Raw genomic sequence first — 26,446 nt, forward strand, 5'->3', positions numbered from 1 at the left:
CCATGTCTGGGTTCAACAAAAATTTATACTTAGGACCATGAAACACAATAGATTGGTAAAAATTAAAGAAAGGAGTGAAAGCATAGTATTCTGGTTGGCTTTTCTGTTGTGAGAAAACATTTGACCAAAAGCAACTAAGTAAGGAAAGGATTTGTTTCAGCATATCCTTCCAGGTCACATCCATCACTGAAGGAAGCCAGGGCAGGAACTGAAGTGGAAAGCAGGGAGGAACACTGCTTGCTGCTTCCATCTCTAGCTTTCTTATAGAGGCCAGCACTATGTGGCTAGGAATGGTACTATAGACAAGGGACTGGAGATGCCCACATCATCCATCACTCAGTATAACCTCTCACAGTATTAATCACAAGCTTATCTGATCAAGACAAATCCTCACCTGAGACTCCCTCTTCCCAGGTTCTGTAAAGTTTACAATGAAAAAGTAATCAGGACACCTGTTTTAGTGGCTTAGAGCTATAACCCAAGCTTCTTGGGAAGCTGAGACAGAGGTGTCTTAAACTCAATGGCAGCCTGGTCTACAGAAATTCATGCTTGTTCTAGGAATAAAACTATGTAAGACCTGTCCCCAAAACAGACATCTGAAGTACTGATCTGGAGTAAAGCCCTTGTCTGGCATTTGATTTGCGGTATTAAGGAAATGCTCATATGTAAAAATACACTAATCTGAAGCAAGACCACATAAATGTCTTAATTAGAATGTCTAGAAAATTATTGAGCCTAATAATTAGAGTAGGTGTATTCATTTTTCTTTTTATTTTATAAATGATGATTCAGGTTTTTATGATAATTTTGATATGTGATAATTTTCGATAACTGCATGTTTCACAGGTACAGAATAGTATTTTGTCATATGCATAGTGATTATTTCACTATACTGCTTTTATTTAGTTATTGCCATTAGTGTTTAAAATGAGATGCTATTCTTTATTTTGAATGGCTCAATAGTTCTGGGAAGTCTTTAAAATTTTAAAGAAACATCTATTTTGTGCTTGAAAATGTTAGTTGACATTACACTCACCCATGGAATAGACATCAATAACAAGCAGAGGGGAGTCTCTTATCTGTTACTTCAGATGTGTTTATGGCCATGAAACCTCTGGAAGACTGAGATCAAACAAATCTAAGTATTTATTTTCTAAAGTCCACAAAAATAAATTTTATAGTAACCTGTTATAGTCATTGACCACATAGAAACCTTCTTTGGCCGAGGTGGTGTCTCAGTGGCATAGCACTTGCCCAGTATGTGGGAGGATTTCCAGCAAAGCAACAAACAAAACAAACCAACAGCAATGAAGACATTCCAGTCAATGATGAATCTTGTCAATTTATCATCCCACAATATTACTTAGCTGAAGACAGTGAAGCTGCTACATTTTGCATATTTTCTCTAGGCTGTTTACACATACATGAGAATGTGCAATGACACATGCCTAAGGATGTCATTGTCATTCATTGAGTAATTAATTGTGAAGTCTCTGCAATCACCACAGCCAGCATGTTAATGGTCTGAGGGGAACAAGAAGGAAATTCAGCTCAACATGGCTCAACATGACTCAGTAGTCAATGTTGGTTCAAACTTCTAGAGTTTGAACTTGACTAGTCTTAGGCATCTTCAATTACAGCACAACTCTGAAAAAAATGCTTTCTGATAAAAATGAAGTCAACCTCATGTGCACATCACAACTTAAGACATTTTCCCCCTGGGTTGTCTTGTCCAACCTCGATATGAGAGCTTTTGCCTTTTATTGTATATTGTTTTGTCCTGCTTGGCTGTTGTCTCTTGGATGCCTGTTCTTTTCTGAAGAGAAAATGGAGGGGTAGTGGATCTGTGGGAGAGAGGAGGTTGGGGGCAGAGCTAAGAGGAGTGGAGGGAAGGGAAATTGTGGTTAGGAAGTACTATATAAGGGAAGAATCTATTTTCAACTGAAAAAAGAGACATGACTATATCTAAACTCTTTGTAAAGTGAAAGTTATATCTTTCAATAAAAATAGGTTCTATAGGCCACACAGACACTGAGAAAGTCACCAGGCTATTACCCATTTAAAAAAAAAAAAGAAAAGGGGCAGTGCTGTGGATATTGCTCTGTATAAATAAAATGCTGATTGGCCAGTAGCCAGGCAGGAAGTATAGGTGGGACAAGTAGAGTAGAGAATTCTGGGAAGGAGAAGGCTGAGGCAGAGAGACCAGCCAGCTGCTGCCATGACAAGGGAGATGTATGTAAGGTACTGGTAAGCCACGTGGTGGCAAAGTACAGATTATTAGAAATGGGCTGAATATAATGGTAGGCCTGAAGTAATGGCCAAGCAGTTTAAATAATATAAGCATCTCTGTGTTATTTTATATGTGGGTTGTCGGACTAACAGAGCTTGGCAGGGGCTGGAGAGAAGGTCTCCAGCAACACCCACCTCTGATCCCAGCTTTCTTATTGGAAAACAGGTTATAACATTGAAGAGAACACTTTGTGAGTTTAACATTCCTCGTTCTTCTAGGGCTAATCTGTGAGCACAAGGACATACATGACTTCTACAAAGAATCTATTTAAATTTCTATCAATTATACTTTATTTTTATAAATGGAAATTCATTTTATGTGTTGCATATATATTCACTGTACATGTTCAATTAATTTCACTTACATATTAGTACAATTAAGATTTAAAGCTGTGAAATACTGTAAACCATGATATATTCATTAATGTGCATTTTCCATGTGTCATAGAGCAATATCTATTACCAATATAGACATTGACTTGAAGTTTTAAATTATATAATCATATCTATATTATAGAGTACATATATTTATTATATACAATGATATGGGCTTTCACTTTTCTGGCATGTAGCTCTATGAAATGTATGTTCAGACAATGATATAACAAAAATATAAAAACCAAGCAAATGATTTACTATAGCCATAATAGTTAGATTTTAACTTTTTAAACATATGGAAAATATTTTTTAATTGTATTAAACAATAGTTGCATTTTTTTCAAATGTCCATCTCTCGGGGTAGTCCTGTTAAAATAACTTTCCTTTGGCTACTATTAGAGGAATGCTGACACTTAAAGATGATTAATTTGGAAGTAACAGAGAAGTAAATCTATTTTTCAGGAACTAGCAAAAATACAGTCACCACTTGACTACGGCTAATGGAAACAAACATTTGAAGTTCTAAAGATAAATTTTTCTTCCTGTGAGTGACAGTCTTGGAAATACAAAAAGGAAGAGTAGAAGGGATTATTGATGTCGTTAAATAGATCATAAAGGGGTGCATTAGTGATGGCAAAATATCGAATTTAAAAGCTTGTTAGCATCAGGAATTACATCAGAGCATTTCAGAAAGAAAATATAGAATAAACAGTGAAAGTAGAAGGTTGTTGGAACTTCTGATTGTTTGAAAAAGAGCAAAAATTCCTAATTTATTGGATTTTAATGAGTAAAGAATTGTACTGTAAATTGTGAGGCATAAATTAAAGAATATTTAAGTTAAATTAACAGATTTAAGAGAAATTAGCAAATTTATGTAATGGCACATTGCTGTGGATATCACTCTGTATAAATAAAGTGCTGATTGGCTAGTAGCCAGGCAGGAAGGATAGGGTAGGCAGGACAAGGAAGAGGAAAAGGCTGGGAACAGGAAGGCTGGGAGGAGACACTGCCAGCTGCTGCCATGAGAAGCAACATGTAAAGACACTGGTAAGCCACAGGCCATGTGGCAAAGTATAGACTAACAGAAATGGGCTAAATATAAGAGTAAGAGCTAGACAATGGTAGGCCTGAGCTAATGGCCAAGCAGTTTAAATAATGTAAGTGTCTGTCTGATTATTTTTTATGTGGGTTGTGGGACTGCTGGGGCTTGGTGGAACCTGGAGAGAAGCTCTCCAACTACAACATATGATCAATAGAATTATTGTGAAAAGAGTGTTCAAAATTAAATGAAAATAGAATTAATTATATATGCAAGCAAATTATAAATGTAGTAATTTAATACATATTAAATATAAGCTAAATGGTATTCAAGTTAAATTAGTATGGGTTTATATTTCAACTTTCTCATATTAATAAGAAACTCTCATCATAAGCAAAAAGAAAGACAAAAGTAAAAAAATGAAAAATGAACCAATAGTTTACTATCATAAGATCACAATAACCATTATTGGAGAAGAAGAAGAGTATTTAATAATGATGAAATTGCCATGCCAACCACTAACAATATTTCATTAGGTATTGTGTAAATAAAAATAATTGAATAAATAATAAAACATAGGCTTGGAATAGAGGAGTTTAATCGCGAATAGAACAGGACCCAGATCCTTCTGCACCATACCTCAGTAGGCATATTAATCTGTGAGGTTATGGAAATACTTAACCCTAATAGTAAACACAGGAAATCACTTACATACTCACCTCTGTTAGCATAGAAGGCTTAGGCTCTTAGATCCACACGGGAAATTTCCTCAGATCTAGACTATTATTTCCAAGTGTATAAATAGTAAGTATTTAGAGATGAGCCCTCTACACAGTACCCATTAATGCCACTAGCTGTGCTTGCATAAGACATTCAAACTGTAGCTATTTAAGTTAAAATTAATTTAAAAATAAATATAACATAAAATACGTTTTTCAGTTATACTAACCATATCCACAGTCATGTGTCAACATCATTGAAATTCCCTTTCACTTTATTGAAAAAAAAATCAGTAAATGACCAAAATTTTGAAGCAGGTAGTTTCTAAATCTGAAGCATATTTCTAAATAATGATGAGACAAACAGATTATCACTATGGATCTTCACAAATATGAATATTAAATATAACCAATTTTCTCTTGCAAAAATTGATTTATTCAAAGGCAATATTACAGAAGAGAGATTTTAATATGAACATGAATCTGTAAAAAATTACAACCAGAAAAGCAAAACAAGATGAAATTCTCAACAAATGAATCAGAAAGTAGACAATAATAAACTTTACAAAATCATGACCAAGAACTAAATTGCAACAAAAGCTGTCAATAAGGACCAAAGTTATTTTCATTGAAGAGACAGAAGGCCAAGCTTGGTGACACACACCTGTAAAATCTGCTCTCAAGAGACAGAATGATTGGTGACAGTTCTATGTAAGTCTGTGCTACAGAGGGAGACACTGTCTCCAAAACAAAACAAAGGGTTGTGGAATGATTCAGCAGGTGCACGTGTTTGCCACCAAACATTTTGACATGAGTTTGAACCCTGACTTCCACATAGCAGGAAGAGAGAACCAACTCCTGTTAACTCTCTTCTGACTTCTGTGCATGTGCAATGGCATAGGCATGGGTGCACATGCACACACACACACACACACACACACACACACACACACACACACATGCACAATATGTATAAATGTGAAAGGGAATTTTAAAATAAAAGTAAGAAATAAAAGATACTTGAAACTGGTTAAAGGCGCCTGAAAAAGTATTAAGAAGATGTAAATATTTTATGTATGTATTTAAATTTTTTTCATAAAAAGGTTTACAGACATAAGATATTGAAACTATATTAAGAAATCATGGCTGGGCAGTGGTGGTACACGCCTTTAATCCCAGCACTCGGGAGGCAGAGCCAGGCAGATCTCTGTGAGTTCGAGGCCAGCCTGGGCTACAGAGTGAGTTCCAGGAAAGGCACAAAGCTATACTGAGAAACCCTGTCTCAAAAAACCAAAAAGAAAAAAAAAGAAATCATTACAGGAACATTGACAAATTTATTTCATGTGGCCATAGTCACCCTGATATCCAAAGCATTAAAGACTCAAGGAAGAAGGAGAATTACAAATAAATTTCCCTCATGAACTTCGAAGGAATATTGTATTCAATAAAATACATGAAAACTGAATCCAAGAACACATCAAAAAGATCACCCACCAGGATCAAGTAGGCTTCATCCTTGAGATGCAGGGATGTTCAACATACAAAAGTCTGTCAATGTAACTCACTATATAGACGAACTGAAAACAAAACAAAACAAAACAAAACAAAACAAAACAAATCTTATATGATCATCTCATTAGGTGCCAAAAAAAATTTGACAAATCCAACATACCTTCATGATAAAAATCTTGGACAACTTGGGGATACACAGGGCATATGTAATTATAATAAAGGCAATTTTCAGCAAGCTGATATCCAATAACATATTAAATAGAGAGAAATTCCAAACAATTATGTTAAAATCAGGAACAAAACCGGGTAGTGGTGGTGCATATCTGTAATCTCAGCACTAGGGAGGCAGAGGTAGGCAGATCTCTGTGAGTTCAAGGCCAGCCAAGGCTACAGAGCATGTTCCAGGAAAGGCACAAAGCTACACAGAGAAACCCTGTCTTGAAAACACACACACACACACACACACACACACACACACACACACACACACATACCCACAAAACATTAGGAACAAGACAGGGCTGTACCCTCTCTCCATATCTGTTCAATATAGAACTTGAAGTTCTAGCAAAAGCAGTTGGACAACTGAAGGAGATCAAGGGAATACAGATCGGAAAGGAAGAAGTAAAAGTATTACTATTAGAAGTTGATATGATCACATACATTAAGTGACCCTAAAAATTCTACCATGGAACTCCTACAAGCTAATAAACACCTTCAGTGAAGTGGCTGGATACAGCTGATAAACACCTTCAGTGAAGTGGCTGGATACAGCATAACTGAAAAATCAGTAGCCCTCATAGATACAAATGACAGATGGACTGTGAAAGAAATCAAGGAAACAACACCATTCACGATAGCTTTAAATAATATAAAATACCTTGGGGTAACTCTACCCAAGCAATTGAAAGATTGTATGACAAGAATTTCAAGTCTTTGAAGAAGATATCAGAAGATGGAAAGATCTCCCATGCTCTTGTATCAGTAGGATTAACATAGTAAAAATGACAATCCTACCAAAAGCAATCTACAGATTCAATGCAATCCCCATCAAAATTCCAACACAGCTTATTCCAGACCTTGAACGAACAATACTCAACTTCATATGGAAAAACAATAACAACAACAACAACAACAACAAGAGGTAACTAAAATAGAACCAAACATGACTAGCAATAAAAGTCAATGAAATGATTCTTAATAATATCCTGCTATACTCATAGACAGGAGCCTGACATAATCACCATAGAGAGCCTCCATCACAGCCAAACATTAGCCAGAATTCAGTGAATCATTCTGGATAAGGGAAGGAAGGATTGTAGGAGCCAGAAGGGTTAAGGACACCACAAGAAAAACCATAGAATCAACTAACCTGGACTCATATGGACTCACTGAGTCTGAACTGACAATCAGGGACCTTGCATGGGACTGACCTAGGTCCTTTGCATCTATGTTACAGGTGTGTAGCTTGGTCTTCTTGTGGGACTTTTACATCTTTGCCAACTTTTGGGGCCCCTTTTCTCATTCTAGTTGCCTCATTCATCCTTAATATGAGGGAAGGTGCCTAGTGCCTGGGTATTTGGTTGATATCCCAGGGAGACATGCTTTTTCTGAACAGACACGGAGAAAGAGTGAATGGGATGGAGGATTAGGAGAGGAGGAGGAAGGGTATGCACATCTATATAGAAATGTAGTTAGTAAATGAGTAACCTAAGTGTACTAAGAAAACTCAATATGTAATCTGCAGCTTCCTGCAGCAATTCTACAAAGTCCTATGACAGTATATTGAATGGCAAATTTGAAATGTAACAGTGCTTCTGTACAAATTCTCTTGGGAGATATGTATCTGTTCTAAAATTTAATATTATAAAGAGTATCTTGAGCAAACTGATTCAGATACAAAAACAAATTCAATGGTTGTTTTTGAAAAAAATGTATTATTATAACAAATAATAAAATTCACTTCAAGATGTACACAACCATAAATCTATTTTCAAGATATGAAATGTAAAACTACCTGGCTGATTCCAAGTGCAGTTGTTTTAGTTTTTGAAATTACGCTTACAAACATATATATGTAAAGCTGCACAGTCATCTGTTGTGAAACCAGGATTTGACAGCATGACACAGTTATGTTCCATATTGGAAAATCCTGTTATCCTGTAATGGTGGAAACACAAAATTCAGATATACTGTATGTGAATAATCTACTAAGTGAGTTCATATCATAAGCAATTTCAAAAGAAGGATCTCATGCAAGTTGGCAAAGTATGGTAAGCACTGATTATTACACAAGTCAAGTAGCCTATTCTTTAGATTCACATGAGCAGTTCACAAATGTCAGCATCATTCTGCCTGTTCATAATTCAACTTTACTTACTGACACCATTTTTCTGAGGTATTCTTGTTTTTTTATTTTTTATTTTGTTATTGTTTGGTTTTTTAAGACAGGGTTTCCCTGTGTAGCTTTGTGACTTTCCTGGAACTCACTCTGTAGCCCAGGCTGGCCTCGAACTCACAGAGATCCTCCTGGCTCTGCCTCCTGAGTGCTAGGATGAAAGGTATGCACCACCACCACCACCGGGCCTGAGGTATTCTTTGTATATTTAATTTCTTGTCTATTGTATCACTCATGAAAACTTACTTTGGTTTGAATGTTGAGTCTTTTTTCCAAACCCAGAGCTGATCTTCGCTCTTCCTAAAGACTCCAGTCCAAGAGACCAATGAGAGTGATTGAAGAAAGTTCTACCAGAGAAACAAGGAATTTCCATCAGTATGAAAGTTCTTACTATTTTTTAAACAAAGTGTATTCTGTCATAGTAGAGTTATTGTCCAATATAAATCAACACATTAAAGTTGAGAACACTTCTTATACTGCCAAAACATTCATATATGTGTTTAATTTTGATCTAAAAGTTTTAATTAACTTATAAATGTTTATAGTTAGAAGCTGTATTCCCTCATTAGTGGGGAATTTGGCAGTTGATTCATATAATTCAATCTATATTGGTTCTAAAAACCCAAACATACCATGGATTCAAACAAATTTCCAGAAACTATGCATGAAATTCTCTGGGTGCTATGCTCAAATCAATTTTTCTGCGGTTTCCTCCAGTTCAGTTTTAGAAGGAAGGTTATGGTTTTCTATTAGAGAAATGAGTGATGCAGTGGACAGAATTCTGATTTGGGGGTACCATATTAACATTAATTAGCTGATCCTCCACTCTTGTCTATCACCATAGGGGTGGATTACTGAAGGTAGCATTAAAGCTTCTCTTGGCTACTGTTATACATACAAGGGCAAACTTGAACAGCAGTTTTAAAACACAAGCAAAAATTCTGAAGACCTGAAACAAAAAGCTGAAAGGGCATGACACCTGAAGATGAGGGACTCCAGAACGGCAGGACATCTTGCTTCCTTTGTCCATAGAAGGAAATGACCTTACATGTTCTCTCCCAGAACCCAAGCAGCAACAGGTGGATTATCTGAGCTCCCTCCTCCATGTGTAAGAGAGACTGGTTAGCAGTACTCAGGAAGACTGAAAGCACCTAATGGGGTGACTGTCCATACAAAGTGCTTCTCCTACTTGTAGAAGGACACCAGAGTGGGAGCTGGTGTAGGAGATCCCATGAGTACAGATGGCATGCAAATGCCTCTGTCTTTGAAGGTGTGACACTCACTCCTTCCCTCCAGGAACACCAGATAGAGTGGGTTTTAGAATGTTATGCTTACATAACAGGTCAGTGAAAATTAGCACACTGCAGATCAGTGCAGTAAAATGGATCAGTGATTGGCTCTAAGACCATGAAAGAGTCATAGTGGTGGTTCTCAACCTTCCACATGCTGCAAAACTTTAATACAGTCCCTCATGTTCTGGTGACTGAAAACCATAAAATTATTTCTGTGTTGAATTCATACTGTAATGTTACTATTATGAATTATAATGTAAATATCTGATATTTCCTATGATCCTAGGTGACCCTGGTTGAGAGGTCCATTCCACTCTCGAAGGAATTGCAACCCATGTTTTCAGAATTACTGAGTTACATACAGGATGTCTATGTAACAGTGCATACATATGTCAGGTCCTTGTCTTATAAAATTCAAAGGCATGTGTGGCTAACTATAGCAAAAGTCAGAAAAAGAGTTTCATGCGAGAAGACCTGATGAGAATATGCAGAGGGAAGGGACATGAGGGAAATGGATATGTCTGCCTAGTTTTCATTATATGACTATAATTACCTCCACCTAATGTCTTTCTGATCACTATTAACTATCAGACTTGTGTAGATTTTATTGTGTATGGTAAAATTAAATGGCAAAGTTAATTTCAGACTAAATGCACATGTATAAGAATGACTTTTATAAAATAAAATAAGTAAACATGGAAATAAATATTCACCATCAATACACAAATATAAATAAAACATTGTAAAGTAAAACAATGAAATATTTTACTGAATTGTAAATACGTGAAACGTGTAGGAATATGAATGAGGTCTACACACATCCCATTGACAGGAAGAAACTTAAGCAATGATTGACACACAGCAGCTCTTTCTTACCTGCTCCTCTTCACTGTCTATGTAAAGCAGAGTAGAGTTTTTGGAAGTGCAGGACAGTAAACTGTCATTCCAAGTTTTTTTCTCCACACCAATGTAATAGCAATTGTGTGAATAGGATATCCACTCCTTTGAACAATGACCACAAGAGTGTACTGAAGAAAGATGAATTTAATAATGAAAATTAATGTTTTCCTAGGTTTGAACACCTATGTAAAATATATATTTACACAGCCTACAGTCTGATAAATATAAACAAAATGTACACTCTGTAGATGTAATCGTAACAAATAACTGACCTCAGGTTGGATATTATTAATAAGACTCTTTAAGATTCCTGCTACATCTGGTGCCCAACGTTCGTCTTATGAATTTGCAAAAAAGCTGCTTTCCTGTGGCCTTGCGGGCCCCAGCTCAGACCCAAGCTACACTAAGCCAGTTGTGGTGGCACACTGGTTGGATTTACTGAAGGAGGCAGAGGCAGGAGGATCCCGAGTTTGAGTCCAGCCTGAGAGGCTTGCTAAGGAGAAGCTAAGGACAGCTGGGTACTAGCTACAAATGGTGACAATGGGACCATGGAGGCAGTGACTGCTGGTCTAAGTTGCCAGCTGCTTCTCATCATGTTGGTGACTGTGGTGATGCTGCTACCTGGAACAAAGTGTTTACCCTGCTTGTTCAGAGAAGAATTGCCAGGACCATTGTGTTACAAGAAAGCATCAGCAAAGGTCAGTTTGGAAAAGTTTGGCAAGACAAATGGTGGGGAGAAGTTGCTGTGAAGATTTTTCTCTTCTAGGGAAGAACATTCATGGTTCCAAGAGACAGACATTTATCAGACTGTGGTTGCTTTGAACCACAAAAAAAAAAAAAAAGTCTGCAGGGAACCATGACCACGCCTAACAGCAACTTTGAAATCTTCAAAAGGATGATGGGACCCCACAAAGATGATTTCACAGGACTATAGTAAAGCCATTAAGCTGATTAACACCAAGGAAAGATTGACTTTGGACTACAAACTGCTCAGGACAATTTTGAGATGGCTAGCTGAGATGATGCAGCCTGACAGACTACTTGAACAAGGACTTGAAACAAGCCCTGCACTTTCTCATTATGCATCGACTAGACAAATGATACAGGACTTGAATATAAACCCCAAAATTTCTTTTCAGGAGTCCCTAAAGATGTCTTCGCCACTAGAAAGCAGGAAGTGATTTTAAGAAAATGACTCCCACATTCCCAAGAGGTGGAGTGGATGGCTTTTTGGTTGTTTAATGAGTTATGAACATTGTAATTGTTTATGATGGTTGGTTACAAGTTGTTGATTATTAATGGTCAGGAAAAAAGCTGAACAAGGAGATTAGATTTCGAGTTTTTGTTTAAAAAAGAAAAAAGAATATAGATATGAGGTAGGTCATTGAATCTAATCTAAAAAAAAGATAAAGAAATAATAGGATAAATGGGTAGATCATTGAATCTACAATAAAAAGAAAAAGGGAAAAATACAAAAATGACAAAAGGTAGATTACTGAATCTATTATGAAAAGAAAAAAGAGAGAATATGGATATAAGATAAAAAAGGAGACTATTTAAGCTACTTTTAAAATGGAACTACTTATTTTACATAGGATAAGTAATGAAATTTTTTTTGTCTGTGTTTATCAAATGGTACTGGACTGGCCATTGTTAATATATATAATGGAGTTTTTATCTGAATCTGTCAAATGTTAATGGACTAGAAAATGTTAATGCAATTCTTGACTGTATATATTGTATATACTTATTGGATAGTTTTTCTTGTTTTAGTTATAAGCTTTTTTAAATTTTAGACAAATAGGGGAAATGTGGTGATATTGTGTTCCCTAAAATATTGTGCACCTAATAAATTTAGCTGGGGTCAGAGAACAGAACAGTCACAAGACAGACATAGAGGCTAGAAAATTGTGGCACTCACACCTTTAACCCAAGCATTCCAGAGGCAGAAATCCCTCTGGATCTCTGAGTTCAAGGCCACATTGGAAACTGCCAGGCCTAGTGACACACACCTTTAATCCCAAGAAGTGAGCCTTTAATCCCAGGGAGTGATAGCAGAAAGCAGAAAGATATTTAAGGCGTGAAGACCAGAAACTAGAAGCATTTGGCTGGTTAAGCTTTTAGCTTCTAGCAGCAGTTCAGCTGAGATCCATTCCTGTGAGGACTCAGAGGCTTCCAGACTGAGGAAATAGGATCAGCTGAGGAACTGGCAAGATGAGGTAGCTGTGGCTTGTTCTGCTTCTCTGATCTTCCAGCATTCACCCCAATACCTGGCTCCAGGTTTGATTTCATTAATAAGACTCTTTAAGATTCATGCTATAGCACTCAAGCATGCAAAGAAAAGAGTCAGCCCTATGGTCCTGTGTTTATTTGTCTATCTAAACTACTAAATAAATCTTTACCCTACACATTTTTCAGAGTCATTGAACATAAGCTCTATTCTCGAATAGTGAGTTCATTTCTGTCTTATCAAAGTTCACCAGTAGGAAAATTAAGCCAAGTATTAATAATTTCTTATGGTTATTTTATTTGAATATTTCTTATTGTGGGACAAAGAAGTTATCATCCTTAATATTTACTGATGAATATGTAGTGTTCACATTTCTAGATGATTTTTTCCTAGAAATCTGTCACCTTTGCATAGCTTTAGTCAGACACAGAATATAATGTGTACAAGCATCAGAACTTTGACAAGAGTGGTGTACCTTTCTGGGATCTAGTCAGGGAAGAGTTGATCTGGGCCTTTGCTTCAGGATCTGGAGAGATAAAATAATTCTCGTGAAAATAAACATTTAAAATATTGTGACAATTTCAGTTTCTTAATCTGAAGTTGATGTACTGTTTTAATTGGGATACAGTGGAATACAATTGAAATTGTCAAAAAAGTAATGTGGTGAAAACTACTTTAATGAAAGACCAAATTTCAACATCTTTTACCATGTAACCTATGAAAAAAATCAGTTTCAAAACAATTTCCACATCTCAGTAAAGAGTTTCCAAGGTTCTAAACTGTTTAGTCATGAAATCATTGATAAAGTCAAAGGTCAACATTTTATATAATTGCTCTGATATTCATGATATTGACAAAAATCATAAGCATTCCACATTTAATACAAATACATATTTTAAAATTTAAATTAAAAGCTACTGTTCTTTTTGTTTTTTCAGATAAACATATTTTTAAATTTTATCTTTAAAAAAAGTTTTTTTTTTATTTTATTTAAATCTTACATACCAATCCCAGTTCCCTGTCTTTCACCTTCTCCCACAACCCCACCTTCCCCAATTCTACCTTCATCCACTTCCCAGAGAAAGTAAGGTCTCCCTTGGGGAGTTAACAAAGTCTGGCATACTAAGTTGAGGCAGGACCAAGCCCTTTTCCCCTGTGTCAAAGCTGAGCAAGGTGTCCTACCCTAGGAATGTGTTCCAAAAAGCCATTTCATGCACCTGGGATAAGTCCTGGTTCCACTGCCAGGGACTCCCCAAACAGATCTAGTCACATAGCTGTCACCTACATTCAGAAGGCCTAATTTGGTCCCGTACATGTTCCCCAGCTGGCTGTTCTTGATCAGAAGTTTTGAAAGGCACTTCCAGGCCTTAAAGTGGAGAGTTCCTTTATAATCTTTAAAAACAAACAAACAAACAAACAAACAAACAAAAACAAAAACATGCTTACATGATGTGGCAATTGTAGTAATTATAACCACAGCGACCATTAAGGCAAAGCCAATGACGCCCAGGATCCCAGTGATGAGTTTTTCTGGGGGAGATGGAAAACCTGCAGAAAGAAACGCAGAGGATGAAAAGGTGGATGTTCACAAGGTTTGCATACACAGAAGAACCACATACACAGCGAATCAAACAGAAAAACTCTGACCCCATGTCCTCCTCTATGCTGTTATCGTCTGTAGGCAACATCATCACAACAGAATGATCCGTAAATTCTTGCAACAGAGTGAAATCCATGCTCACAAATTATAAAAGCATAGGTCAAGTTGCACTTCCAGTCCTCACAAGGAGGCCATGGCCGCCTCTGCGCCCATCCTTTCATGCCCCTGGCATCCTAGCGTAGTTACAGTGAGGGTTCATTCAGTGTCTCACCTTTGCAGAAGCAGTCCTTGCAGATTGGGAGACGCTCTTGAGGAGCATTGTGGAAGCTGAATTCTGCATAGGTGATTTCCTGCTCAGTTACTGAAATGGAGCTGCGAGCGCTCCTGGGTTTCCTTTTCTGGTTCCTTGGGTCCTTCGCCACATTCAGTTCTGCATAGGTGACTCTTTCGTTACTCATCTCAGCAGCCAAATGAGGCCAGGGCCTGTACTATGCCAGCTGCTCACAAAAAGGTACACGTTCTGATGCAGCCAAAAATGGGTGGAGTTTGCAACATTGGAGTTCATTTTGCGGCTGAATTTTTTTTTTTATATTATTTTTTTGGGGGCGGGTTTCGAGATAGGGTTTCTCTGTGGTTTTGGTGCCTGTCCTGGAGCTCGCTCTGTAGACCAGGCTGGCCTCGAACTCACGGAGATCCGCCTGGCTCTATGTCCCTAGTGCTGTTATTAAAGGAGTGTGCTATCGCCGCCTGGTGCGGTTAAAATTTTTAATCTAATAACAAATAAATAATAAATATTTTGAAAGATAATTCACTTTTGACGAAATATTTTTGATAGGATAATAACTCGGTGAGTAATAAGGATGCCTACAAACAAAAGAAATGTTTTACAAATTAAATTTAGTTTTCACAGGACTAACACCACAAAATGTCTGATGCTTACATCAAAGATCCCTGCAATGTAACAGAAAACAATGTTGCATAAGTTTTTGTAATTTAATTTTTTTATTGTTCTGAGGATTTTACTTATGAGTACCATATTTAGATCATTCCCATCCCTCTCTCTCCCCTCCAGCATGTCCCATTCACTCCACTCTCTGTTGAATTAATGACCTCCTCTGTAATAATGATTGTTATATATACATGTGTGCTTGTATATACAGCAACCTGCTGAACTTTGATAATAAATTGAAATCCAATAATGAGTAAGAACTGAGTGCTCTAAATGGGTAGTGTAGGAAGGTTGATACTCATATATGCACATAAAACCAGCAATTACTTTCAATAGCTAATTTATTTATAAAAGTAAATTGCACATTATTAAGTTTATTTTATTTGGGTAAATAAGTTCAGAGAAATGACTAATAATTTGAAGATATTGTAATTACTAGAAAATGCTGTGTCAGAAAAATCTTGGATAAAATAAATGGTATTGGAAATACTTGAAAAGTGATTTTAATATCTCTTTTATTTAAAGAAATAATTATCTAAAATGTGAAACCATAACATGGTAAAATTGATTCAAACTAGAAATGCTATTGGCACAAACTTCCCCCAAGAGTCTGAGGCTATCAAAATCAGTGTCATTTTAGTCACATACATGCCATTGTAATAACAACATAATTGATAATTCAGTCAATTAGACCTGGAATCAATACGATCTAGAATTAATTCTGGCTTTAAAATGTACATGTGACCTTTGTAAAGTTACTAATAGCCCAGTGCATTCATCTAAAATATGAAAAAGGTATGTAAGGCAATTAATACTCACCTCTGGCATGCAGAGCTCTCAACTAATGTTAACTATTTAAAGGATTATTTTAGTCTCAATTTCTACTATGATTGTTCTTCACCACTCAGTGAGAGTCCTTTTAAGGATCTGTGACATCCATATGCTGCTATCCACAGATCCACAGAGCACAATTGGAACACTTAAAATCCTCACTTCATCATCAGGTTTCTGGTGGCTGTGGCTTTAATTTTATTGATAAAGAAACACAAGTGGGTGACTGACTCTCCACAGACAACAAGGACAGAACTTTGAGACAACCTTCCAGTGTGTCCCATGCACTTGGATTTATCCGAGTTGTTTAGAGCATCCACATTCCAGTTTGATTCCCTGCAGTAGAACTGTGCCTCAGTTGTTCCACATGTAGCATTTGTGGTGTCCCTTCAATGACAGGGCTGGTGGAGACAAGGGAGCAGTGAGAAGCTCCCTCTGTTGCCAGAAAGCCAGGCCTCCTGCAGTGAAGTCAGTCACAGAAACCAAGGACAACAGTGACAGTGAACTGAACAGGCTGCACTGTGAGGCTCAGAGTGAGTCAAGAGTGGAAAAGGAGATTTCTCACTAACGTGTCACTGAAGGTTGAACAGGAAATTCTCATACTCGGCTGATTTTGAAATCAGTTTTTCTCATCACACCTTTACAACATAGGACATTTTGGGTTCTTGTCAAAGGGACAAAGTGGTCCTTTAAGCGTTCTGTGTAGTGAGGTCTTTTCCAACTGTTTGCATGTGTGCAAGGTGAAGAGGTCAGGCAGGGAGACTGGCCATGCATGGAGTTCATTGGCTTCTACAGAAATAATTATCCTGAAAAGAGAAATTTAGATTTGTAAACCTGGATATTACACTAGAATACTGTTTTATCCCCCTTTCCCTCCCTCCTCTCTCTCTCTCTCTCTCTCTCTCTCTCTCTCTCTCTCTCTCTCTCTCTCTCTTCCTTCCTAATTTTACTAGAGTTACAACCTTAGGCTGCTCATGCCAACTATACACAACATTATAACACATACACATACACACACAAACACTCTGTTTGTGTATGTGTATGTGTGTGTGTACACACAGAGAGAAACATGTAATATTTCAAATATTGATTATATCATGATGGAAAATTTAAAATTCATAGGAATATTACCAATATATACAATGCTATCTATTACCAATTTTCTGAGCAGTGATCCAATTTTCATCTTCTTATGGCTGGCACAGAAAAACATCATTGCACACTCATCTTCTCAAACTCATGTGTTTGTTTGTTATCTTGTGATTCCCAATTTATTTCATTTCATGTGTTTCCACTTCATGTATGTCTGTGTACTGTGGGCATGCCTAGAGTGTCTTTGGTGGCCAGAAAAGAACATTGGATCTCCTTAGACTGGAGTTACAAAGATTGTATACCACCATGTGGGTTCTAGGAATTGAACCTGGATTTTCTAGGAGACCACCCAGTGTACTTAATCTCTGAGCCATGTCCCCAACACCCCTATATTTTATTTCTAGGATTCTCTTGACAAAAAAATTGAGCTCTTTTTCTTTCTTTCTTTCTTTTTTTTTTCCTTTTTTGAGATAGGGTTTCTCTCTGTAGCCCTGGCTGTCCTGGAATTTGCTCTGTAGACCAGACTGGCCTCAAACTCAGAGATCTGCCTGTCTCTGCTTCCCAAGTACTGAGATTAAAGGTGTGCATCCCCACTGCCTGGCTACATTATTGATTTTTAAGCTGTGCCAGTTTACCATGGATTAGAATTATAAATAGTCATTCATTATTTATTCATTCATCTTCAATCATAACTGTTTATATTTTAATAGAAACATACTGTTTTAAATAACAAAATCCAAGTCAAACTATGTAGGAAAATAGATTGCATTTAAAATTCTTACCTGTGAGATATGAACAGGTTGTAGGGGGTATTGCAAGGAGGCCTCCCACTCATATCCCCTGACATCAACAGTAATTCTGCAGCCATCCACAGGTAAAGGGGCATCTGCAGGAGAACTGAGATTTCCAACTTTCCTATGGAACTTGATGTCACAGACAGATCCTTTGAAAGGGGATTCTCATTTACGTGGCAGTTTTGTTGAATGTTGTCTTAGTTCCAGAGTTAGAAATGGCCTTAGTCCCCTATTAGCCCCACCAGAACTCTTGCTAGGTGCTGCTAGTTACCAAAACCACCTGCTTTGAGATTCCAGCTTCTGCTTGACACCAGTCTTACATCCAAATGGATTGCTTGCTAGACATGCCCGCATGCATCTCCAGAGCAGGTTTAATGAACTCAGCCCCACAAAAAGACACTTAAATGGCCAGGCATTGTGCACTTGCCTGTAATACTGGCAAAGCCTGGAGGCTACACTCGAGTTTAAATGATCCTGCTAGTTTGCATAGGGTTTGTATCTGCTATGACTTGTGTTGGAACATAGTGGCCAGTGTTGGATTAAAAAGGGCCAAGGAAAAACACTCTAACTCTGACTTGACCCCAAGACCAGAGCCAAGGAAAAACACCCTGACCTGACTTGACCCCAGGACCAGGGCTTGAAATCCCACCAACTCTGACATCCCTAAGTACAAAATCCCACCTATCTCAAGCCATTCTGTAAAGCTCTGCACCACCCCTCAGGGAACCTTATATAAGCTCTATATTCTGTTCAGTTTGCTGCTGCTTCTCAACCTGGATTTTTCCTTCCCAATAAACCTCTTGAGTGAAGTTTGTATGTGGTGTGACACTTTTATAGGACCTGAGCTGTGACACTTTCACTGGAGCAGAGTCCAGTTGTAACATCTTTCACAACAGTGGAGTAGAACTTTACCACTTTGCCTGGGGAAACTTTCCCCTAGTAGAGCAAAGCTGTAACATTTTTTCCCCCTGCGGAAACTTCCTCACCAGAGCAGAATTGTCACATTTGCACTGAGGAAACCTTTTTCCAGAGCAGAGGTATACACTTACAGTAACTTTATGGTATTCCTTGGCTCCTGCCTGCTGGGATAACTTTCCATCTGAGCTCTAACTCTTCTTACAGCCTGAATAAAAACATAGGAGAATCTTGGGAAGGCAATTGTATCACGGGATCTGTTTTCATGATGGAATTATTGTAGTTCCCATGAGACTAGATAAGTTTCCTTCAGAGCAAGCTATCACAATGTGAATGTGGCATCCTTGTCTTGCTCTCTGGCTTCTGCTCTCATGATGAGACCAGTCATTTCTACATACCAACTGGTACTGCATATGACTCAGACCAGAAGACAAACAATTGGTGACACCTTCCCAGCAACCAGAACCACAAGGGGGAAATAAGACAGAACAAAATCTTTTATCTTTATGAATTAACCAGCCACAGGTATTATCTACAGTGACAGAGACGAGATTAAAAAGATTAATCTCAGCCCAGCCTGTCACAACTGCAGCTTGGAAGCTTCCCTGCACACCTAGGAACACAGAAGACATACTCAGTTTATAACCTGTTGAATGTAGTCCCATTATGTGTCATTAAATGTCCCTATGGTGCAGCTCCTGCCTCTCTGGACTATTATCTGAGAGCTAGTCTGAGAAGCCAGGAACCCACCAAAGGGCACGACTGTCCATGACCCCAAAGACAGGTGTAAAGAAAATGACTCTTACTTGTAGATAATGGAAAAGAGCCCCATGACTCACTTCAGTGGCCCATGAACAGGGTCAGGTTATCTGCTAGGACTCAACACTTGACACAATGGAAGCCCCCAAACACCAAAATAATTACATCTACTCACACTACTAGTAAAAGAATCACCACATGCACACCCAAGCTATATGATCTCAACATCAGCGAACTGGAACATCAAGATGGTCATGAATTATATATTTCTTTGATACAAATATCACACAGTTTTAAATTTTTAAATACTATGAACTATATTAACAAAATGAAGAATAAAAAGCAAAAGATAATATTATCAATAGGTGCTGAATGAAGCCTTGATGAATTCAAGTATTTTCTTTTTTTTAACAAATGTGCTAATTTATTTATTATTATTGGTGCATTGGTGTTTTGCTTATATGTATGTCTGTGCGAGGCTGTCAGATCCCCTGGAACAGGAGCTACAGACATTTGTGAGCTGTCATGTAGGTGCTGGGAATTGAACCTTGGTCCTCTGGAAGAACAGCCAGTGCTGTTAACCACTGAGCCATCTCTCTAGCCCTTTCAAGTATTTTTATGATAAAATTTCCAACCAATTATGTACAGGAAGACTATAACTTGGTACAATCAATCCACAATAAGCCAGCTACTTGACAAGCCTTATTAGAATCATATTCAACAGAGAAGTGTCATAGAATATTAAAGATATGTTACATTTATTTATGCTGTGGAACATTTGTTTAGTCAACATGTGTTGTAGTTTTATGTTGCATTTGTTTAACTCTGTGGATCTGTGTTACTGTGCCTGTCTAAAACACCTGACTGGTCTAATAAACAGCTGATGACCAATAGCAAGGAAGGAGAAAGGATAGGCGGGGCTGGCAGACAGAGAGAATAAATAGAAGGAGAAAAAGAGAGAAGAGAGGAACAAAAGGAGAAGAGAATGTGGGAGAAGGAGACGGACATACCCTGGGCATGAAGTGAGGCAGCTGCCAGCCAGCCAAACATGAGAAGCAAGAAAGTAAGATATACAGAAGGAAAGAAGAGAAAAACATCCTGAGGAAACATGTAGATAAAGCAAAACAGTTTAATTTAAGTGAACAGAGCTAGCTAGAAAGGAGCCTAAGCTAGACTGAGCACTTATAACTAATAAGTCCCTATGTCATGATTTGGGAACTGGTTGGTGTCCTAAAAGAAAAAGCCTGGTACTCTAAAGCCCTCTGTTTCTCTCTAGACACGTGATCACTCAGAATAAAACCCCATTGCCCTGTCTTCATTGTAGCTGAATCCAGCTGTTTGGCCAATAAAGAATTTAACAGATGCAACATGGTCAGGGTCTGCCTCTGCTGCTTGAAGTACTTGATATTCTTCTTCAATTTGATATTCTGCCTCTGTGGCTGGGGTGGGCATCTGGCTGTCCATGTCCCAAGGCAACTTTGCCACCTTCTCTCCCAGTTTCCATTCAATGTCTGCAGCCAACTACAGAGAAGTTAGTTTTCTCTCTAATTTCAACAACAGACAAAGGCATTCACTCTCATCATCTCTACCTAGCAAAGTAGTATTAACTCCTAGATAAAGATTTAGACAAGAGAAAGAAATAAGAGTTGTCACCATCTGGAGCATTTAAATTGAATCAGCTGTCTTTTCATGTTACATGATCTGGGCATGGAAGCCTAAACACATCACCACCACCACCACCACCAACAAAAAGCTTAGGAGGAAGTAAATATATTAAGTAAAAAGTGTAGTAATGGAATAAAAATTCAGTAGTATTTTAATTTTGAAATAAAAATTGAAAAAGGAGTAATATACAGTAAGATAAAAAAGAAGAAATGTAACACAGTGTTATGAGTTATGAATGCTAGGGTTAAAATGGTGAGGTTGGGAATAGAGGAAAATTAGTAAGAGATGGTTTGTGGCTGCATATGAGATCGCAATTGTGACAAGATAAGAGTAAGGACAGGGCTATAAAAACAAACACACAACAAAGCTGATCTCCACAAGGTCTATGAAACACTGCACTCCAAACCAAGGAACACACTCACAACATTACTGAGGGCTAGAGAGATGGCTCAGTAGTTAAGAGAACTGACTGATCTTCCTGAGGATATGGGCTCAATTCCCAACACTGATGTGTCAGATCATAACCGTCTGTAACTCCAGTTCAGGGAAGATCTGATACCATCTTCTAGCCTCCAAAGACACTGTGCACATGTAGTTTATAGGAAAAATATGCACACAAAACACCTATACACACAAATTAAACAAATAATAAATAAATAAAAATTAAAAACAATATTACTACCCTTTTTCTTTGTAAACATTTCAACTTAGTAGTGTGAAGCTTCGCACTGTCAACTTGACACAGTGTAGAATCCCCTGGAAGGGACTCTCAGTGAGGAACTGTCTACATTAGGGTTGCCAATGGGGCCACCAGAGAGGGATTCTCTTAGTTGGGCTAATTGACATAGAAAGTGAGTGTGAGGAGGTAGGCTATGGACTGAATGAAAAGGGGAAAGCCATTGAGGACCATTGTGCATGCATTAATTCATTGCTGTCTGCTTTAGAGTGTGATTTAGTTCAATTAACTGCTTCAAATTCCTTCCACATTCAATTTGTAATGATGGACTATAAGCTGACGTTATGGGTCAATAAACCCTTCTACCTTGAGTTAATTTTCTCTGGGTATTTTATCATAACAACAGAAAAGAAACAAAGACAGGTAATTATATCATTATCCATAGTCTTGCATGTAGTCCATCTAACTAAAAAAATGGAATTGTGGGTAAAAATAACTTCTTGGCCGGCCTCTGCTTATTCTGAGAAAGAAAGCACCCCAGACTGCCCCAGGAGTGGACAAAAGGAAGACATGTGGTAGACCAAGGCTTACAATTCCAGTTACTAGAGGCTGGCCCTTGCCACTGCTTGACTTGGTCTGCCCTCTGATTTTGGTACTGTACTGACTTTCTGCATTTACCATCTCACCTGTTGGAATAAACCTTGATGACTTTCTCTACCTTTCCCTCACCCTGAATTCTCCTATGGCAGCATAAAAAGCTAGATGACTGCTGCAGTCAGGATGTGAGGGAATGTAGGAGGAGGCCTGTTTGTTTTTTCTTATCTACCACTCTTGGGAATAGATTTAACTGAAGATGAGATATTTTTGTCATTGTTTCCCAAATTCCATATACACTGAGGATGTCCTCTACTCCCACCTCCACCTCCCAAGTGCTGGGACTAAAGGCATGGCATGATGTTTTAATTAGGATTTCTATTGATGTGATGAAATGTGATGACCAAAATCAACTTGTAGAAAAAGAGTTAATTTGGCTTACACTTCTACATCATGGTCCAGAACAGGAACTCAAACAGGCCAGGAACTCAAACAGAGAAAGAACTCCAATGGGGCAGGAACTTGGAGGCACAAACTGATGCAGAGGCCATGGAGGGTGCTGCATGCTACTGGCTTATTCAGCTTGCTTTCTTATATAACCCAAGACCTACAGCTCATGGATGGCACCACCCATGATGGGCTGGATTCTCTGCCATGAATCACTAACTAAGAAAATGCCCTATAGGTTTGCCTACAGACAAATCTTATGGAGACATTTTCTCAATTGAGGCTCCTTTATCTCTAATGACTCTAGCTTATGTCATGTTTACATAAAATCACAAGCACACATGGATTACCACACTCAGTTCCTGGTGTTTAGGACTGAACTCAAGGCTTCATATATGCTAGGTAAGCTCTCTACTAAGCCCTGCTTATACATATTTTGTCCTTTACTCTTAGAAGACATTCCTATTTCTTGTGGATAACTTTAATTTTTCTTTTGTATATTAAAAATTCCATAAGTTCCTACTTCATGCAAATGAAATAAATCATGTATAGGCCTATCCCAATCCTAAAGAAAATATTCTTTGAACTTTAAATGCAGAGAACACATTATGAAACATTTAATTGAAGAAGCATCTCATAAAAAATAAAACATAGGCTAATTATTCAGTAGTGTTTTCTTCTCTTCTTCATGATGTTGTGATGTTGCCAGGGAAGCTCTGGCCACACCATGATGTCTGGATGTCTCAGCTTCTATACTTTGGAATGAAACAGACTTTAGTTGATTAATTAATATGTGCTCTCAGGTATTTTGTTATAGTAACACAAAATAAAATATTACTTTAGATAGATGAGGTTTCTAGAAGGAAGAAACTATAATAAAAGAAGAGTTGTATCTAAAACCAGACTTCCCTTTAAGTGATGCTGATAGGTCTCCTCATGGCATTACTCCAGAACTAAAGAAAGATCTGTATGTGAACAAACCATTCAATAATTCTAGATCTCTAATGAGATAATTATGGGGTGCTGGAAAAGCAGCTAGGGCTTTGTCCAAGGGATATAAATGCTCTATCATTGGGCAATATCTCCATCCCAGTCACTAATATGTTTTTGATATTATTTGTACCTAATTTTGTCTAGTTTTAACCATCTCTTTAACAAGTGAATCAATTTACATTACTAATGTCCACATTAATAATACATTTTGGTCAGGAAATAGTTCCAGGAAACGACTCAAATTTGTGTGTGTGTGTGTGTGTGTGTGTGTGTGTGTGTGTGTGTACAGACATACATACTTTGGGGGGTGTTATGAGGACAATGAGCTACACAACGGTGTATATTCAGTTCTTACTTTGCACCATGTATGAGGCTATGCACTGAAGCTATAATAACTAATAATAATGCACAAATATATCTCATTCTTACAATGAAGGTGATGGTCATGAGATGGTAAATGACAAAAAGCTAAATTAGCTAAGAAGGTAATACAGTGCCTGTATTAAAAAACATCATACTGTGGGCTTTCATGCAGTCCCTTACTCACAGCAGAACCTGGGAATACAGGTTTGTGATTCCACTCTTTTAAATAGGAAATGTAAGAGCATAATGTTTGTACTATAACTTGAAAAGGGTGACTCATGAGTTAGATGAGCTTAGATATTGGAACAGAGTCTACAGGGAAGCCAAACAGCTAATGTCAAACCCTGGTGTGAGAAGAGAAGAATAGTATTGAATGACAATGGCCACCATGAGCTCTTATATTTGAATTCTTGGTCTTCAGTTGGTAGACCTGTTTGGGAAGCATTAGGAGGTATAATTTTCCTGGAGGAGATTTGTCACTGGAGGTAGGTTTAGAGGTTTCAAAACACCAAGTCATTCCTAGCTAGCTGTCTGCCTAGTGCTTGTGGATCAGATGTAAGATTTCAACTGCTACTCCAGCACCATGCCTGTCTGCCTGTTGCAATGGTCCCTGTCAAGATGGTCATGAAGTCTAACCCTCTGGAAGTGTGAGCCCCAGATTAAAGGCTGTCTTTTATAAGTTGCCTTGGTTATGGTGTTTTGTCACAGCAATCCAAAAGAAACTAAGACACAGAGTTGAAAGAACAGCCAAGGCTGCTGTAGTGAAGTGAATGATGGATTTGGGGATGCAAAACCAGAGGAGAGAGGAGACTGAGAGACAGGTTTCTTTTTTATTATAAAACATTAGAAGATATTTAGCAGGGAGATTTTCAAAGGCAGTTTCTTGTTTTAAGTAGTCACTTTGAACATTCTGTGATATTAGAATGTTTAGGCTGGGGTACAGGGAGTTTACTCCGGAAGTTCTTGGAGTTATCCAAGGAATGCACAACCATGGTTTCATCTTGATTAGATGGATTGGTGCAAGTGATATGGAACCAGAATCTAGACATAGTTTGAAAATGTGAAGGAAAAGTCAAACAGTTCTAATCATTTTTTTTTTTCCAGCAGCTGTAAAGATGTCTTTACCAGTGACTCTGATCAGGAATATCGAAACTTCATTCTCAGATTTGAACTCGAGTTTATTGTGTGTTTTGATATCTATGGTTACATCATATAGGCAATTTGATATACAATTAGGATGTTCTGATGAGGTGATATAAATTTAGTATACCGCAATGTTTTAGTTACACTGACACTATCAGGTGATAATACTATGAAAGTGTGACCATTCGGTTATCTTAGGTCTGACACTTTGGACACCTAATTGTGCAAGATATTACAATGGTGAGTTTAACCCAAAATGATTCTGAAAAAGATAAAGTGATGGGAGATGAACCACATGAGTGTAGCTTACAGCGATAAGATGCAACACATTGAATGTTTCAAAGGGGCAAAATAATAAGCCTGAGGCTGGTAACCCCGGTGATAATCATTTTTGTTAGTTGATTTTCTTAATTATTTCCATTAGTTTATGTACACTGGAAAGCAAATAAGAATTTTGTGCATTTCCTTATGTCTGTTACATGATTTATTATATGTTACATATTCTTCTTTTTTTTTTTTGTTTTTTGAGACAGGCTTTCTATGTAGCTTTGTAGCCTGTCCTGGACTAGCTCTGTAGACAAGGCTGGCCTGGAACTCACAGAGATCCACCTGCCTCTGCCTCCCGAGTGCTGGGATTAAAGGTGTGTGCCACCACTGCCTGGCTATATGTTACATATTATATACTTTGCCTATCATGCAATATTCATGGTCTCTATATATTATCACTGCTCAGCTTTATAAAACATTAACTCTTTGTTTTATGTTTAAGATTTTAGGTTCAGATTAGAAAAAGTAATTCATGCTAGAAACACCAACAGCCTTCTACACTGGAAATGAGACCAGCAGTGCAGCCTTGTGCCCTTGCCTG

At 37.7% G+C, this 26,446-nt stretch overlaps 1 protein-coding gene across 1 annotated transcript; it reads right to left on the reverse strand.

Annotated features, from left to right (window-relative positions):
• Window positions 1-7,979: 7,979 nt before the first annotated feature.
• Window positions 7,980-14,815, reverse strand: LOC118580501 (NKG2-A/NKG2-B type II integral membrane protein-like). Its single transcript, XM_036182269.1, is given in 6 exon segments — window positions 7,980-8,097; window positions 8,582-8,682; window positions 10,504-10,691; window positions 13,233-13,283; window positions 14,204-14,305; window positions 14,629-14,815. Coding segments are annotated over 6 exon segments (747 nt in total).
• Between the last annotated feature and the right edge of the window lie 11,631 nt (window positions 14,816-26,446).

Source organism: Onychomys torridus, chromosome 3 (genome assembly GCF_903995425.1).
Source record: "Onychomys torridus chromosome 3, mOncTor1.1, whole genome shotgun sequence".
NCBI lineage: Eukaryota > Metazoa > Chordata > Mammalia > Rodentia > Cricetidae > Onychomys > Onychomys torridus.